We start from the raw sequence: 19,111 nt of genomic DNA on the forward strand, positions 1-19,111 counted from the left end.
TGAATACACAGGAGCTTAAACAGTTCCTGGGTATCCAGCATTAACTAGTGATCAGGAGCTACCATTGGCGAATGAGGAGCTGTGCACTGCGTTCAGCAAATCAAAACTTATCATTTTGCCCATTATTTATGACCCCTTGTGCTTTAAATCTCAAAGATGTGTCCTGAAGTTTGTAGGTTGTCCCAAACAGTTAAATTCACATAGGTGTTTTTGTTCGGCATCAGTTGGCATGCTGAGCCAAAAGTAGCTCCTGGTGGTAGTTAAGCTAATCGGGTTCTTCTATGTTACTAGCCGGAGTTTAATATCACCCAGCTCTCCTCAAATTCGAAACCTGCCATTCTGCCTCATTCAGAGATAAGGCAATAGTTTATAGGCTCTGAGTTCTGACCTCTTGTAAATTGGCATCTGCACAATGTCACTGTGTCAACAGAATTCTACCAGATTTACTTATTGCCCTCATTAGCAAAGATCTCACTTTTGCCCACTTAGTGGAGGGCAAATTCAGCGTGGTGTTACTAATTCATCATGACCTGGCGCCCTCAAATGTTTTTATGAGAAATTCTACGGTATTTTTATATTTCCACATAGACCAAATTCATATCTAGGTTAGCTGATTCCTGCTCCTTTGGGTACATTAAGATGGTAGCCTAACATATTGCAGCAGATATCAGTTTAACCTGGGTTTTCTGACTCAATTTGCCTTTACAATTTATTATCCTTCAAAATGTTTTAATCATTAGTCTCAGTAATACTTAACTTCACCAGCATTGGATCCTTCATTCACATGCGCTAATTATCTGTAGTGATGTTGCAGGCATTCCAGACTGACAATATGTAATAGCAATACATTGCATGCGTACATCCTTAGTAAAAGGATTTGACCTTAGTCTATTGTGACAATTCACTAGATGTAGTCACTTCTCCCCAGAGGGCGGAGCCCCTTCTCATGAGGCTAGGCCGCTACCCAATAGTCCCCTTAAGTGTGGTTTAATGCGGGAGGACCTCATGGGGAGGCACTCCTCTACTGGGTATAAGGACGACCACCTAGGTGATGGGTGGTACAAAACCCAAACCTGCCCCAAACCTCTACCCTTTCACACACCCTCTGACCGATACATCCACGTACTATTGTGACATCATGTTTGTTTCCCCAACAGAGATGAAGAAGCTCTGAGACATAAAGATAATCACCAAGGCAAGTACTGAGAAGAAGTGGCCCCAAGGAGCCATGAAGTGTCACCCATGGAAAGGGAGGAAGCGTTCTAGTGCTGGGTGGGAGGGTGGGGGGTGGGGGGGGAGGGAGTGTTCACCTACAGCATGAAAGTAGACGAAGGCCTCAGTGAAAGAGAACTGTCCTGGATGCAGGCCAGCCAAGGAGGAGGGCAGCGCGGGAGACAGTTGAGCCCGGGAAAAGCAAGGAAGATGCAGAGAGCGCTCCAAAGAAGCCGAAGGCAGTCATCTGCTGGAGATTGAAGCAGACAGAGAGAATCCTTTGCCCGCTGGTGTGGAGCTGGTCTGGAATGTGGCTGAGGCTGAGAAGTGGTGGTACAACCTTCAAAAGGTGGACCTGTGGTTCTGACACAGCGCCTAAACCACCGGCCTAGAGGACAAGCATGAGACGCAGAGACACGGAATTCCTGTGCAATGCTCCCAAAGGAAGCAAGACCTCAAAAGAACCAGTAATATCCCAAAGCGAGTGAAGCTAACGGGTGTAATGCAGGAACCGGCAGGGGTGTAAAGTTGGGAAAGGAATGCAAGTTGGCTACAAATAATGATAGAAATAATCTTCCTTGTGTCAGTACTTGGCCGGAGAGTGGACCAAGTGGGCCTATCATAACATGGATAAAGGCAAGGGTTTTGGACCCAAGTAAGACAAGGGTTTGGGACCCGAACCAGCATCTAGCAAGTACCAGACGGATTCACCCTGTAGACCGTGGCAGAGAGAAGTACACTGGTCACCAGGGAAGGGCCTGGGACCCTGTCCACAACTGCAGTGGTGTAGAGCAGGCAACTGGCCCCCAGGGAAGGGTCTGAGACTCTGTCCACTAACAGTGGAGACTAGGACACCACTAGTGGTATAAGAAGGGTCTGGGACCCCAACAGAAATGTCAGAGGAAATCTTCCTCACTTTAGTGGCAGAGATAAGTCGACTCGTCATAATAGAAGGATCTGGGATGATAAACACAATCTGGGACATTGTTGAAAGCAAGTCACAATAGCAAAGTGCGTATCAAACAGGAAGCATTGAGGAAAGATGCTATCAAGGAATACTGGGAGAAGTCATTCTCCTGGTGCAAAGCAAAAGTCATGATAAAAACTCCATGGCAAGGGTGTCATTCCCCTGGCTTTGTGCTGAACTCTACCAAAAGCTACCAAGAGAAGGGAGGCATTCTCTTGACCCTAAACTGAGAATTAATGTGAAACAGCCACGGGAAGGGAGTCCTTCTGCTTGATTGGAAGTTGTGCAGAACCACACCAGAAGAAGGGTGCCATTCTCCTGGAGATAACATTGTGTAAAGACTGTGTGAAACCTGCAAACCAGGGTAAGGGAGTCATTCCCCGTGGGTATTTTTATTTCGAAGAAACCTTTTTCTTTAACGCCATTAAAGAAGCAGGAGAAATGAGCCACCCTCCTTGAAGGAACTTTGCTAGTTTACTCTTTAGTTCTATAGTGTGAGGGATAGAAGTAGGTTTTGACACAGGTCGATTGATTTTTTTGTTGCAACATTCTGACAGACCCTTTTAATATTAGTTTTGAGGCAGGGAAACCCCTTTTAGAAGTTAGGGATAGCGAGTACCTTTTCTCAGTTTCTAAAATAAGTCTATAACCAATATAATACCACCTTTGTGTCCGTATTCTTAGACACCCTTTCACTATACACCTCATTTAGGTTCTTTTTCAGGTGGACAATCCTTTAGCTCCACCCAGAGCAGCTATCGGTCGTTTGACTTGAGGATCGGTAAAGTAATGCAAAAATAGAGTTGGCAAGAAACATTTCCTGCCACATTTCTGTATCGTTTGAAAATGTGTGACTATAAAGCCACAAACCCGGGGTGCAATTATGATCATCTTAGGATGCACAATTTCTTAGAAAGAAATTGTGATGTGACTTTGCACAAACCTAATATACAACAGTAGTCTGAGGTGAGACCACTCAAATGAAAGCATTTGGCACTTAACGGGTTTAATATAATGGTTGACGTGAACATAAAATGTTTAGTAGCCTGTAATTGTACAATGAAGGCATATTGTAAGTGACCTTTTTTAGCTGGGCCTTATTATTGTATTTTAGTGAATTGATGCTTAATTGTGTTCACAGAATTGTAAGGTGTACAGTTAACTTTCATTTGGTGCTTAATTCCTAACTGTTTATTATCCAACATGAATGTTGATGATGCACAACCTATCTCGTCTTGCTGATCCGAATAAAGCAGAGATGATCTTTAAGAAGTACAGGCCATAAAATTGGAGAAATATTGTCATTTTTAATATGCATTTTTGTCAAGCTTTCTAGTGTTAATATATACAATAATTAAAATGATGGCATACATCCGTTATTTTCACAGGGCCACCTCCTCCGCTCCCACCTTTGCAGCCAGCTGGTATGGATGCTCCCCCAATCTCTGCTACCAGTTCTGTTCCTACTGTTGTAACAACAGGGATTCATCATCCACCACCTCCTGTTCCAGCACTCTTCACAGCAGGTAAAGCAGATATTTGATAAGTAATGAAAGCAAGGCGTGAAATAAGCAGTGTAGCATAGCAATTTGCTATGCAATTATGAAGGTTTGCAAATTAAATTGGCACTTGTTTAACACACATTGCATTAACTTGCCACCTCCTGTGTTGATTTAGTCATTTGAATGCATTTTAAGAACTTATGATGAAGGTATATGGGTTTATTATTTGGTATTGTTGGATATCACCTGCTAGTTTAATTTTTTTAGTGTGTAAAAGGCCTAGAATACATAATTGTATGTTTAACCATTCCTCTGTAAATTTAATTATATTGTGTGGACTCATTGAGGGCCTCTCACCTCACTCGCAGTCTCCTGAGCATAGCCTTGACTGCTCTCCATGTTTACCTTGATTAGGTTTTGGCTGACCTTGGAGTTCCCCAGTTCACTAGAACTAGGGTGACCTCATAAGATCTGTCCACCAGGTCAGATTCTAAAATGTATCTGAACAGTACCCAAGGAATAAGGTTTACACCAAACGTAGCTTCTTGGTGTTGTGAGCAAAATGTCCAAGACAAAGCTTTGGCACAGTTATTGTTTGAAAAAGTAGGTTTTCAGGACAAGACTTGTTCGAAATGGAGCAAATCCAGTAAGGGATTGGGTTCCACAGCTGGGGATTGAGGTCAGAGAAAGCTCTTCCCTCCAGTGCTATGCGTCAAAACTGTGGAGAAGGTTGTCTGAAAACAATTGTGGGTGGTCTGATGAATCTAGTGATATCATCACTAAGACCCTAGTTTGAACCTCCTCTCATGTGGCCATGGAAAGGCAGCCGCTACCTGATCCTGACCCTGGGGGTGGTATAAGGATCACATGAGAGGAGACTCATAACAGGGAGAATTGGTGACCCCCTTTACCTCATGATTCCCCTATACTTTCTGAAGTATTCATGCCCTACTTTAAAGTGGAACCAACTAATATTATGGCTACACAATTCCCCCTATGTACATCAGTACCCATAATGCTTAGGGTACTGGGACAAGGAAGAAGGGCCCAGAGGCAATGAAGATTAAGAATGCTACTAACCAAAAAGTGCGGTCTGGTTGTTACAGACCAGGGCACCCGAGCGGGACATTTAAATTCTAAAATGAGGTGCAGCTGGAGGAAGGAAATGTTGAAGACAGTGCAGAAGGCATAGCTGTTGAAGCAGAGGCTGTGCGAAGTGCAGGAGCAGCCATGAAGAGAATGCTGCCAGTGGATGCTGTCATGAAGGGTGTAGGCAAGCCGAAGTGTAGAGTACGCAAAGCAGGAAGCAGCGTTTCAAGAAGAAGCCCAGCTGATAATTGCTCCCAACTCAGCACACAGCGTGTCAGTGAGCGAGAAGCCGCTGAAGATTTCCGGAGCTGTCAGAGCTCCAGGGGAGAGACATGCAGTCCATCAAAGGTATGCGGAAGCTGGCGAGTGAGTGGGCCGGACACAGGAGGTACCCCGCAGCTGAGAGACTGAAAGCCGGTGAGTTTGCCAGATGCGAACACTGATCCTGGGGTGCTCCAAATAAGAACATTTCAAAAACTGCATAATTTTGTATACTGAACATTTAAAGATTCAGAGCAGAAGTGGCAAGAGAGCAAGTCCCCTTTCATGGGACTACAATTGGGGAAAGCTTATAAGCAGTGTTGCCAACAGCCAAAAGGCCACACTAAAACCACAAGGGCATACATCCCCTTATAGGAGTTATAAATTGGGGAAAGTGTATATCCTGCATTGCCAAGAGACTGAAACTATACAGAGGCGACAAGGACGCAGCCCTGCCTTTTTGTCATATCAACTGGGAGAAACTTGCAGGCAAGAGGCTGCCAAGATATAGTTGAGACAATCTAAGAACAATGCTTCTATATTGAGTTTCCTGTTTGGAGAAAATTGGACCACACATAGTCAAGACTCAAGCAACTATAAGTTAAGGCAGTTATTATTGAACCCTTCCTCGAGAGATTGGTGCGGAGAATCTTGGAATCAATATTGCTATCAAGTTTGATTGTAGTTCAAGGAGTTTTCTTCCTGGCAGGCGAGTATACCAGGAAAGAATATGATTTGAAGAATTATGTTTATGGCAAGCAGGTGTGTTGGAATAAAGTTATTAACCTGATCATTTGTTTGACAAGCTGTGGCATCACCAAAGTAGTTGCTGTGCTATCCTGATAAAAGTATTCTATTTGAAGGTGTGATGCGCTAATAGTAGAACATTTTGAAAATAACTATTGCTTTGGGTATTGAACTTGTGTTTTGAGAGACATTCCTTTCCAAAAGAATACTGAGAAGAATAATTGTTTTGGACTTGTGAACATACAATTGTGGGAAAGACATTTACTGTATAAAGGGGAAAGACGCAGTGTATGGAAGAGAATGTTCGTTGGTACTTTGTGGAATCAGAATTTTGCTCAAAGTATTCCTGAATTAATCTATGGGAAGGGACACCAACCTGGTCGCAAGGAGTACTCAACAACCTTTAAAGTTTGAATTGATAAATTGCATGGTATCTGCCCTCTGAAAGACCATTTTTCGAGGGGATTGGGTCCTCCGACGTATTCCATATCTATGACATGTAATCACCACAGCTGTGCTGCTTCGGAAACTTTTTTCTGCGTCCTGTGTCGATGACGTCGATGCGCCGTCGTCGAGGACCTCCTCCGACGTCATCCGATGTGATAAGTAGGACGCACGACGCCCGTAGCCTCAGTTCCGTTTTTTCCGTGAACTTGTTGCTTCGTGTTTCTCGGTTCACGCCTCGACTCTTTAGAGTTCTGTTCTTCTCGGTTCTTCGAACCTGTTCGGTTTGTGAAAATCCTTTGTGTGAAGATGTCTTCTACTTCGTCTTCGACCCCGCGTCCGGGTTTCAAGAAGTGCGGGCAGTGTGGGTCCAAGATGTCGGTGACGGACTCGCACGACGCCTGCCTCTGGTGCCTCGGGGAGGCCCACGACACGGATGACTGTATCGACTGCCAGTCGCTCACGTCCAAAGCCTTACGCGAACGTAAGAAGAAGTTGTCAGTAGGTCGGGTGTCCAAGCCCAGGAAGTCGAAGTCTGCGGGGCTTTCGACGGATGATTCGAGGGGTGACTCTCCGCGTCATCGTCGGAAGTCTCGTGGGTCTCCTTCTAGGAGTCGGTCTGGCCACTCCTCAGCCTCTTTGAGGCATTCTCGGAAGCGCCGACACCAGTCGTCTTCCAGGTCCTCTTCGGAGGACTCTGCCCGGCAAGTCGCTTACCCCACCAGCCGTGCGACGCCAGAGGAATGGGCTTCCTTCGGGAAGAAAATGCTGGCGATTCTTGAGTCGCAGGGTACTATGCCGTCCGCGCCCCCGAGTGGGGTCGGTCGTGAGAGGTCGAGAGACACCGCTCGCAAGAGTGGTCGGCACGAGTCACGGGAGAGGTCCCGTTCGGACAAGGAGACTCGTTCTCGACGTACCCGTTCCAGGTCCCGGTCCTCGACGCTTCGAGACCGCGTGCACCTGTGAGGTCTTCGAGGAAGACATCGACGTCTGAGGCTCCGGCTCAGAGGAAGTCGTCGAAGCCGTCAACGCTCAGGTCGTCGATTGGCACGCTCGGGGCTCCGGCTTCGAGGGCTGTGTCGACGCCACCGTTGCTGGAGGCGATGCATCTGACGTCGACTTTCTCTACGCCGATCCTCTCGGCACCGATGCCGGTTCTCGGCGCCGATTCGCTCGACTCCATCGACGCCTTTCGTTTCGGAGGTACCCCGTGGCACGGGAGAACCCCCTAGGAAGGCTCTGGTTAAGAGCAAGCACTCTAGGGTGCCTTCTTTTCGCCACCTGGACTATATTTCAGAGGCGAATGAGGATTCTGATGGCCTGGTTCCTAGTCAGGTTCCAGATGAAATTGTCTCGGGCCATAGTCAGTTTGACGATTTGAGACAGTCACTGCATGATGCCAGTGGACTGGACACCTCTCCGGAGGTCGAGTTTTGTAGGCCTGAGCCTGGCTCTCATGCCGATTCCTCGTACCGGCGCCTTATGGCTAGGGTTTCTGAGTACTTGGGATGGTCTGGTCCCCCAGGGGAGTTTGTGCAGGATGATCTGACGGACATCCCTGATGTTGGTCCCCCAACTGATCCGGTACTGCCGTTCCATATGGCTTTACAGAGAAGGGTGGCGGCGGCTTGGACTGCTCCGGAGAGTCTCCTGGCGGTGGGCAGAGCCTTGTCGCGAAAATACCGTCCAGCCAGTAGCGACCCCTGCTACTTGACCAGGCACCCAACTCCAGAGAGTTTGGTGGTGCAGGCGGCCACGGCCCCAGCAAAGCAGGCGTCGTACCCTACCATCCCTCCTGATAGGGACGACAAACGTTTTGATGGCTGGGCGAAGAAAGTGTTTTCTTCTGGTGGTATGGCGCTTCAGGCGGCCAACTCCATTTGTGCCTTGTCTCGTTTCACACACACTCTGTGGAACTGTGTTGCGTTAGCGGCTGAACATATTCCCGAAGGGGACGAACGGGATGGTTTCCTTGCTATGGTCCAGGATGGTAAGGATGCCATGTGTGAGTCCGTTCAGTCGGGTTTGGACTTAGCTGAATGCGTCAGTAGGTCCATGGCGGCGAGCACCGTGATACGCAGGTTTGCGTGGTTGCGGAAGTCGGGGTTTGCTCCTGATGTGCAGTCTCGGCTCCTCAACATGCCCTTTGACGGTGAACACCTTTTTGGCAGCAAGGCTGACGAGAGCCTTGAGAGGTTGCAGACCTCGAAAGCTGCAGCGAATTCGTTGGGGGCTGCAGTTCGCCAACCTCCGCCTTTTCGTCCTAGGGGACAGCAGTGGAGGGGGTGGTTCCTTTCGCTATTACTCGTCCTTCAGTAAAGCGAGAGGAGCTGGCAGTCAAAGAGGCCAACGCAGGGGTACCAGAGGTGGACGACAGGGTAACCGTGGTGCCAAGGCCGCTCGGGCAGTTGCCTCTTTGCCCTCGGGTAACGCCGCGGCCGCTCCCACTCAGTCATGAGGCCATGTCCCATGGTTCGCCGGTTGGGGGAAGGCTGGCGCAGCATCTTGTAGAGTGGCAAGCCATTACTTCAGATGTGTGGGTTCTGGAGATCATAACCCACGGCTACTGTCTTCCCTTTCGGCACACGCCTCGCGACAATCCACCGGGGACCTCTCTTTGCAGAGTCCGGATCCGCTCCTTGCGCAGGAAATTCAAGCCCTGCTGGAGAAAGGCGCCATAGAACTGGTGCCTGTAGCGGAGAGGAACATGGGATGGTATTCCCCTTATTTTTTGATTTTCGAAGAAAGACTGGGGATTGAGACCCATCATGGACTTGCGCGGTTTGAACAAACTCCTCAGGAAGGACAAGTTCAAGATGGTTACTCTCAAGTCCTCCAGGCCCTTCAGCTTCAGGACTGGTTGGTGTCACTCGACCTCAAGGATGCTTACTTCCATGTGCCGATCCATCCCAGGCACAAGAAGTACCTGAGGTTCGCGGTTGGCGACTCGCACTTTCAGTTTCGGGTCCTGCCGTTCGGATTGACCTCCGCCCCGAGGGTTTTCACCAAGCTCATGGTGGTGGTGGCAGCACATCTCAGGCAAGTGGGATTCACGTCTAGCCCTACCTTCTACGACTGGTTGATCAGGGGGAGCTCTCCCGAGCAAGTCCTGGATCATCTGTCCGTCACCTGCCACTCCCTTCACAGGCTGGGCTTCTCCCTCAATTTAAAGAAGTCCCATTTGACGCCAACACAGCGGCTCCAGTACATCGGAGCAGTGCTCGACACTTCCCTGGGGCAGTGTTTTCCTCCCCAAGTGAGGGCTCTTCACATTCAGCAGATGGTGCACAAGTTTCAGCATGCCCAGAAGCTCCCAGCGTTCGAGTTCTTGAGGCTGCTCGGCCTCATGGCATCCTGCATTCTTCTGGTGCCAGAGGCTCGCCTGCGGATGAGATCTTTGCAGTGGGCGCTCAAGACGCAATGGTCGCAGTCCTCCGGCAGGATGTCGGACCTGGTTCAGGTGCTGCCCTCGGTCGCCCGGGACCTTCTGTGGTGGGCCGTCGAAGGCAACTTGATGAAGGGGGCTCCTTTTTGGCTTCCCTGGCCGGAGGTGACGATCGTGACGGATGCATCCCTCACGGGTTGGGGAGCTCATGCCAACGGGCTGACAGTCAGCAGTCGTTGGTCTCCGTCGGAGTCCAGACTCCATATCAATCTGTTGGAGCTGAGGGCCGTCAGGCTAGCCCTGAAGGCTTTTCTGCCGACTGTGCGAGGAAAGAGTGTCCTGGTCCTGACGGACAACACAGTGGCCATGCACTACCTCAACAAAAAGGAGGGGGGCAGGGTCACTTCCTCTGTGCAGGGAGGCGATGCAGCTCGAGTTCTGGGCCATCCAGCAGGAAGTTTCGATCTCAGCAGTTCATCTGGCCGGAGACGAAAACGTGACGGCGGACGCTCTGAGCAGGCAGAGCACGATCTCTCACGAGTGGGAGTTGGCTCAGGAGATTCTCCTGGAGATCTTCGCCCTTTGGGGGACCCCTCAAGTGGATCTCTTCGCCTCCAGTGTCAACCGGAAGTGCGAAAGGTTCTGCTTGCGGGAATTTCCTCCAAAAGGAGCCTTGGGAGACGCGTTCGTGGTGGAGTGGTCGTTCCCGCTGCTGTACGGGTTTCCTCCAGTCCCCGTCATCCCGCAGGTGCTGCGGAGGTTACGGAAGTTCGGTTCCCGGATGATCCTCATTGCTCCGGCGTGGGCTCGGAGGACGTGGTACCCGGACCTTCTCGACTTGTCCATCTGCCCTCCGCGTCGTCTTCCCTACCGAGACAATCTGCTCTCACGGGAGGGGGGTCAGGTTCTCCATCCAGAGGTCAGATCCCTCAACCGTCACGCTTGGCTTCTGAAAGGTTGAGGTATATGAATTGGGACCTCCCTGAAGACGTGATGGAGGTGTTGCTTTCGGCCCGAAGGCCAGCAACAAAGTCTCTGTACCGTTGGCGTAAGTTCTGCGACTGGTGCCGAGTTCAGAATGTGGATCCTTTTGCATGTGACATACCCATGGTTCTGTCCTTTTTACTGTCTTTGGCCCAGAGGGGCTTGCAAGTGGGTACCGTTAAAGGTTACCTGGCGGCGCTGTCCATCTTTAAACGCTCGTCTGAAGAGTGTTCTTACTTTAAAATCCCTTTTGATTTCACAGTTTCTGAAAGGGCTCACTAATGTGTTCCCTCCGTCACCTTTCCTGGTGCCCGGTTGGGATTTAAACCTTGTTCTTAAGTTTCTTATGGGTGCTCCGTTTGAGCCTTTACATTCTTGCCCTATGAGGCTGTTAACTCTGAAAACTGTGTTTTTGGTTGCGGTTACTTCCGCTCGCAGAGTGAGTGAGTTACAGGCACTTTCAGTTAAGCCACCCTTCACTGTATTTCACAAGGACAGGGTTGTCCTTAGAGTTCGTCCTTCTTTTCTTCCGAAGGTAGTGACGGAATTTCATTTGGCCCAGAAGGTTGTTCTTCCGGCATTCTATCCTCCTCCGCATCCTGGTAAGGAAGAGGAGAGGCTCCATAGGCTTGATCCTAGGAGAGCTTTAAGCTTTTATGTTTCACACATGTCCCGGGTCAGAGTGGACGATCAACTCTTTATTGGTTACGCTGGAAAGCGTTTAGGGCAAGCTGTGACGAAACAGACTTTGTCTCGCTGGATTATTTTGGCCATCTCGGAGTGCTACCACTTGGCGGGTAAGGACCCACCGGCTGGCTTGCGGGCCCATTCTACCAGGGGTATGGCTGCATCTACTGCCCTGCAGAGGGGTGTTCCTATTCGCAACATCTGTGATGCAGCCACCTGGGCTTCAGTACATACATTTGTACGTCACTATTCCCTTGATTCCATCCGAGCACAGGATCTGGCCTTTGGCAAGGCGGTCCTTTGCTCTGCTATTTGATTGGCTATTCTAAATTTTGATTCTAAATTCTTTGCCTCCTCCTTGCTCTGGTACTGCTTTGGGAGTTTGTCATAGATATGGAATACGTCGGAGGACCCAATCCCCTCGAAGAACAAGTTACTTTCTTACCTGGTAACGTTCTTTCGATGGGATGGTCCGACGACGTATTCCATATCGCTCCCGCCCTGCCTTCCCCGCTGCAGAATTTCTTTTGCAATTGCAGCTTACGTTCCGCAAGGCTTTGTGTCTGACTGGCAGTTGACTAATGTCACACGTTCTGGGGGAAAAAGCTACAACTGAGGCTACGGGCGTCGTGCGTCCTACTTATCACATCGGATGACGTCGGACGTCGGAGGAGGTCCTCGACGACGGCGCATCGACGTCATCGACGCAGACGCCGAAAAAAGTTTCCGAAGCAGCACAGCTGTGGTGATTACATTTCATAGATATGGAATACGTCGTCGAACCATCCCATCGAAAGAACGTTACCAGGTAAGAAAGTAACTTGTTCGTCTCTCATAGTTGTGGGGGTTCTGCGAAAGACTCATTGTCCCCTGTGTTGCATATCTATGTGGTAGGATGCGTTTCCAAAATCAACCCTGGGGTGGATTTTCGGAGCCCAACCTATTATGGTGGACAGGGAGACACTGAGATTTAGCCAAATCCAATCAAGGTAAGGTAGCAGAGCGGCAAGGCTTAGTCTCAGGAGGGCTGTGATAGTGGTCTAGAGCTACAATGTGTCAACACAGAAAACTACCAGCATTCAAGCTAGACAGGCAAGTACAAAAATATACAATGACTTATTAGGCCTTTACAATGATCATTGAGCAAGTAAAACTTCTATGCAAACATTGCCACTTACTATAAAACAGATATACATTCAGGGTCACTAGTCAATGCTAGATCTATGGTAGCCCACACTATAGAGATCTGACAACTTAACTAATGAGAACCTAGACCTACTAGTCCTAACCGAAACATGGCTCCATGAGGCGGCTGGCCCAGCCATCATGCTAGCAATACCGGATGGCTACCAAATACTAAGAGTTGATAACCTCACACCAAAGGAGGTGGCCTAGCCATCATCCACACTCTACCCATCAAATTAGCTACTACTGTACTATTTCAATCATGTGAACTCCTTTCTGCTAAACTTCACCTCTCATGCAACCGTACCCTCACTATGCACGTCATCTACGGACCACCTGGACCACTAGGTTCCTTTGAAGATGACCTAACTAGTATCTTAACCAATAACACTAAAGACCATGCTCAAATCCTACTACTGGGAGACTTTAACCTGGGCTTCAGTGACTGTAATGACACGCCCTATCTGTTGCTACACTCTTGAATGACTATGCCTTAACTCAAAAAGTCTCCTCCCCCACTCGCGTCAAAGGTAGGACCTTAGACTGGGTTGCTGATCGGAATTGTAACATTAGCATCACCAACATTCTGCCACAATCTTGGACCGACCACTACTTAATTGTATTCAATGCCTCACTTGACCTTATACGACCCAAACCTATACTCATGGCCCCGCCTCTCCCCACCAGAAATAAAAAAGATATCACAGCCGAACAACTCCTACCACACCTTCTCCCCACCCTCGACAATCGAGACAATACTACAGACCCTACTCTGCTTGTGGAAGTTTACAACAGCACGATGATTAAGGCACTTGATTTGATTGCTCCCACCAAAACTCGCAAAAGTAAAGAACTTTGTCATTTCAACAACTGGTTCACACCACAGCTGAAAGACCTCAGAATTCAAAAAGAAAGTTACAATCAATTTGGCAACACTCACCCACGGTGGAGAACAAAATCAAATTAGCCACACTTGCCAAACAGTATAAAAAGGAAATTATAAGCACCAAAAGGAATACCTTTAACAGAATATCTAAGGCTAAATCAGATACCAAGGAACTATTCTCTATCCTCAGGGAAATCGAATCACCCATACCCCCGACTGATAACATCCCTAAAAAATAAACTCTGGTGCACTAATATACAAAATGCCCTGGTGGGCAAAATTAGTCTGCTCCAAACCAAAATTGCAAATAAAAAAGCCTCCCTGCTCCTGCAATCTGAATCCACACCTCAGTGCCGCCCCTAAACCAGCCTAACATTACTCACCCATTCAGCTTCAGACAAATATCCATACTAGAGACAGAAAAAATCATACTATCTCTAAAACCATCCAACTGCAAAGGAGATAACTGCCCTCCCCAAAACATAAAAGATGCAGCTAGAGATCTAGCCCCCTTCATCTCTAAACTCATCAATGCATCCTTTAAGTCAAACCTAGTGCCTAATAACCTAAAACAATCCTGGGTGCTCCCCCTCCTAAAAAAACAAACACTTGACCCTGCTATACCGACAAACTACAGACCCATCACCACCGTCCCATTCTTGCTCAAAATCATCGACAGAGTAGCGTATCTGCAAATTCAGGATTACTTAGAAGCTAACAATTTACTAGGCTCACGGCAATCGGGCTTCCGTCCCCTTATGGTACCGAGACAGCCCTGATTGACCTCAAGACCCAAATTGACGAGTTAAAGGACAATGGCAAATCAGCTATGCTACTCCTCCTTGACCTTTCTGCGGCCTTCTGCAGTAGATCACGCAGTTTTATGCAATCACCTCAGTTCTGCCGCTCATTTTTCAAGTGATGCCATAACCTGGGTACAATCCTTACTGGCAAACAGGACAATGAGAGTATTCTCCCCCCTAGCAGCTGCTGATCCCACACAAGTTTCATGCGGTGTCCCTCAAGGATCATGTGTGTCTCCAACGATGTATAACATCTTCACTAAGCCCTTGTTCGACAAGTTGGACAGACTGGGTGTCATCTACACTAATTACGCAGATGACACGCAGATCCTTATCCCCCTTTCGGGCAACTTCTTGGCAGACACAGCCTTAGTGAATAAGATATATCTCCTCATTCAGGCATGGATGGCATCTCACGGCCTCTGCCTGAACGACGATAAAACTGAGTTACTGATCCTCGGCTCAGAGATGGCCATCAAAATATTGGACCCCAATTATGCTTCATTTAACAGACAATAATGTCATCAAAGTGATGCCTGCTGCCAAAACTCTCGGGGTCTATCTTGACTCAGCGCTCACCTTCAAGAAACAAACCAACTCACTAGCATCCTCCACTGCATACACCTGCAAACTGATCCGAGCAGGCAGACCATTCCTAACGGAAACTAGTTGCATTACTCTAGCGAACACACTTATCATATCCAAGTTGGATTACTGTAATGCCCTATATGCTGGATCTAACAAATACATCCATGACAAACTCCAAACGCTCCAAAATAACGCTATTAGAGTAGCCTTAAACATTCCTAACAGAGTTCATATCTCCACCACTAGGAAAAATATCCATTGGCTAAAAATCAAAGACAGGATTGCGCTTAAAACCTTATCCCTTCTAAATGCCTCAACAACATGGCGCCCCCCTACCTGGTAAACAGTCAACAAGAGAATATCAAATCGGCCCACCAGAATGACGAATGCCTACACATTAGTGGTGCCCAGATATAAAAAGAGCACAGCGGGTGGCTCTAGCTTCCCGGTCATAGCTGCTCAAACCTGGAACAGACTCCCCCTTGATCTCAGAATGGACCAATCCTACACCAGCTTCAGGCGGAAAGACCTCACCTGGATTTGATCCATCGACACTTAGCCTGACCACCTTACCGCCACTTATTCTAGAGACTGCGGATGAGTATAACTAGATTATTGGTTTCTAGGCAACCTGCTCTATCTGTATTTCTGTACTGCCTGTATATGCGTTCATCTTATCTGTATAACCGTTTTTGTCTTGTAACCAAGTTCTCAAGTTCTCAAGTATCCTTGTGCTGCCTGCGCCCAGCTACCCTTCCGGGTTTGGTTTTTTTGCGCTATACCAAATAAACAAACAAACCATTAGGAGAAGAAAGGGGAGCATATGATTCAATAACCAGTGTAACACAGGTTAAGTACTCAGATACTTGAAATTCAGTAAACAACACTTTAGAATAACCATAGACTAGTTTCCGTTACGCTTAGTAAATCCAGCCCTAACATTGTTTGGGGCCTTGTGTCCTAAAGTCAACCGTTCCAAAGTTTTTACTTATCCGATAAGTTAACTAAGCAATTGGGCGATGCCAGTGGTTATGATACAAAATTCAAAAAGATCAGAGAAGTTCAGGTAAGTAATCTCACTCAATCCCAGAGACTAGGATAGACCTAGGAAGGGATCCTTGACCATACGTCCTCTGACCAAAGTCAGGAAAGAGTTATTTAGAGACAGGACTTTACACCCATGTAACCCTATGAGAATACAGGGGGGATTCGGATTTCCCCAGAAACCATTGCTGAGGTTCTGGAATCCTTTGGCTATACAGTCTTCTGTGCTTTTTCTGGTTGAAGAAGGCTCAGGGATAGAGGTCATTTTTGGACTCAAGAATTAGTTTTGGGTAGTCGTAGTACTTGAATCTTGGTTCCAGACACCTGCCGAATAAACAAATGACAAAGTTTACTTCTGCAGAGCAGTACTCCTCTTGGAAGCAAAAAAGACTGATTGGAAAGGGATCGCCCTCGATCAGGCGTCAATGGGCAATCTTCAAGGGACGAACAAAGAAGCAGGTCCTGCATGTCTTCCCTTGTAAGAAGGCTGAAAATGCAAAGGCAGGCATCTTGTAGTGTAAATTGAAGATCCTTCAAGTTCCAAGGATGCACTTGAAATGGCGACTGCTGTAGCGAGGTAGCCCAGGTGATGACTAGTGCTTCCAAAGGCATGTGTCCTCAAGCAGGGATTCAGACTGGTTTTGACCACTTGTCCAGGGGTGGAAGCGCTGACTCGGGTCTTATGAGGTCAGGCAGAGGAGCTGGGCTTCGCCAAGACTTCACTGAGTTGGTGCTGGTCGGCTGCAGTGGTCTTTCCCCGAGTGTTCAGGTGGCTGCTCTTCTTGGAGGACTTTGCTCCAGCGTTCTGAAGAATGGCTGCAGGAATCCTCCTTTTATCCAAGATCTGGACTGGAAGGTCGCCCAGATCCACCAGTGGTAAGGATCTGAACCTTTCAAACTGGCAGTAGATATCCAATCATGGATAGCCACTTGCCATAAGATCTACCCAGCAACAGACATTCGGGCACCAGGATGTGTACTAGGACCAGACAGTCTCAGCTGCCACTTTCGGGCTAGCTCACAAACCGCCTCTTGGTCTGGGAAAGCAGCAGCTTTCCCTGCAAAACAGCTTCCCATGTATGGCAGTTCGGTACCCAAGCAGGCATGAAGAAGGCCAAAGAACATTTTGGCCAAAGGACATGCAAAACCTGGTAGCAAGGCCATCGTAGTGTGCTCGCCACCTTTAGTAGCCATTTGCGGTAAATGCAAAACTGCACAAGGAAAAACTTTAAAACCAGGTAGAAAAATATCCGCTGCCACCAGCTCATCCTATGCACATTGTAAATGTAACCAAAAGGCCACTAAAGAAGTTATGAGGATGCAAAGTATCCTAACCGCACTACACCTTAAGGTGATGTGTGCAATTGTAACTACATGAAATTCAGACAGTGTCCCAGTATTGATATTCTTATGGACCGATCAGCTTCCCGATAGGAATAAGCAAAAAGACAAGGGACGCAAAGCAGGCTTTACTTATCTCTAAAAAGTCAGATCCGAGATCCAAACAAAGCAAAAAGACAGGATGTCCCATAGAAGTTGATGGGAGTAAATCAGAAAAGAAAATCTTTCCGAAAACTGTGTATGGTTAACTATGGTTGGTGATTTGATTGGTGATAGATATAGCATTGTCTGAAATAGCTGAATACAGTGTGCACTAGTTATATTCCACATACTATTTTTAGGGTTTAGAAAGATTAATCCACACCTAGATTGCAGGGCTTCGCTATGCATGCCTGACTTACCAGGAGATGAAGGGGACAGTGGTGAATGTGAAAGAGCAGTCATGGCGATACTGGCAATGGGGGAAATGTTGTGGTTAAAAGGCAGTAGGTAACATCTAGTAATACACTAAGTGAACATTCATGCAGTATGTCAAAATACTGTCTTCATTATAGGTTTTAGCAACAAGGAAAGTAAGTATCTTTGTCGGAATATAGATGTTCGTGTGGCAACTTTCACGGGAGGCACTGGAAAATGTCCATTGTTCAGGCTTGCCCCCAAAGTGGGTTTAAGGTTAAGGCTTTCTGAACGGAAGAAAACTCAATGCTCTCCAGCAGTACAACGCCAATAGTAGCACACTGCATTATGGGAAAGCTGTGTGTGACTGGATAGTGTTCGAATGGCTGCATCCTCGTTATTTGAAGCCAAGTTTGTACTCTGCTCCCATTAAGCTATTTTACTTTTGGATTCTGTACTGATGATTTTTCTAAGCCGAAGACAATTCCCTAAGAAAGAAGATGATGCCAAACTGAAGATGTTTGTGAGGAAGCTCTACTGCGGCATCTTGCTAATTAGCCTGATGCTGAATTTCTACCCTTGCCAGTGAACTCGTAGATTTGCATTAAACTAAAGGAAATAGACTTACCAGTGGTCCCTTTCTATAGCCTGGAGGGCACAGCTAGGTAGAAATATTAATTGGTCCCCCCTGTGTGCAGGAAAAGCCTTGCTGTTGAGCCCTGTTGCAATTAGACATGAGGAAGCTTGAGCATCTGAAAACGCGGGGCACTGGTAGTCTGGGGTGGTGGGGTCTATAGTTATAGAACCGAAGTACAACCAATAACTTCATTGGTGGGATTATTCCTTCCTGCCCTGTGCTTCAAGGTGTACGAGGAGTCAGCCCACAACTAGGCATGGTATCGTAATTAACCTGAAGTACACCTTACTCTCCTCGTAAATGTGTTTGAACTGCCAGGGCAGCACCCTTGGGAGTGAAGCAGGGTGGTTAATGATGCTGTATTTTTTTAATTACATTTATTATGGGTTATTTCCATACAATTCATTACTCAAAATATAGCTGTTTGCTGTGCACGGGAAATGCAATGCAGATTTACGGATAGCTACCTTTTGAAATCCATTTGTTCAATATGTTTATTTGGAGGAACACATCCGTCAAACAATTACAAAAATCAAAATCGTGACAATAATATGCACAGGACAGGAATGCGTCATTGAATTCTTGAAAGTTTGAGTCACTAGGAGTGTTCATGGTCAATATGGGACTCCCGGCACCAGGGATGCCCAAGTAAGGGCTAGGATTTTCAAAAGCTTCATGCTGCAGCAGGACCTTTTCTAATGCTAGCAGTTCCAGAAGGCTATAACGTCTTTAGGAAATATCGATTATGTGGCAAAGTGGTGAGGTGGCGCTTATCTTTCGGATTAATCTACCCATCCGCCAGGTAAATCTAGTGGAACTACCGAACTGCGAAATCCTACTAGCCAAACTTGAACTCGATCCTAACACTATACTTTTTGTATCGTCCGCCCAATCCCATGCTGGTCTTTGTGTGTAACCTATGTGTAGTGATCTCTTCCACCCTTAAACCAAAA

General features: G+C 47.4%; 1 protein-coding gene across 1 annotated transcript in view; it reads left to right on the forward strand.

Annotated features, from left to right (window-relative positions):
- The window catches only part of RBM26 (RNA binding motif protein 26), a 1,704,516-nt gene that overhangs the window by 604,545 nt on the left and 1,080,860 nt on the right, over positions 1-19,111 (forward strand). The window contains exon 8 of the mRNA XM_069639899.1: positions 3,568-3,705. Coding sequence (XP_069496000.1) covers positions 3,568-3,705 — 138 coding nt within the window. The remainder of the gene's footprint in view (positions 1-3,567; positions 3,706-19,111) is intronic.

This window comes from Ambystoma mexicanum, chromosome 7q (genome assembly GCF_040938575.1).
Source record: "Ambystoma mexicanum isolate Mex_15411 chromosome 7q, UKY_AmexF1_1, whole genome shotgun sequence".
Lineage (NCBI taxonomy): Eukaryota > Metazoa > Chordata > Amphibia > Caudata > Ambystomatidae > Ambystoma > Ambystoma mexicanum.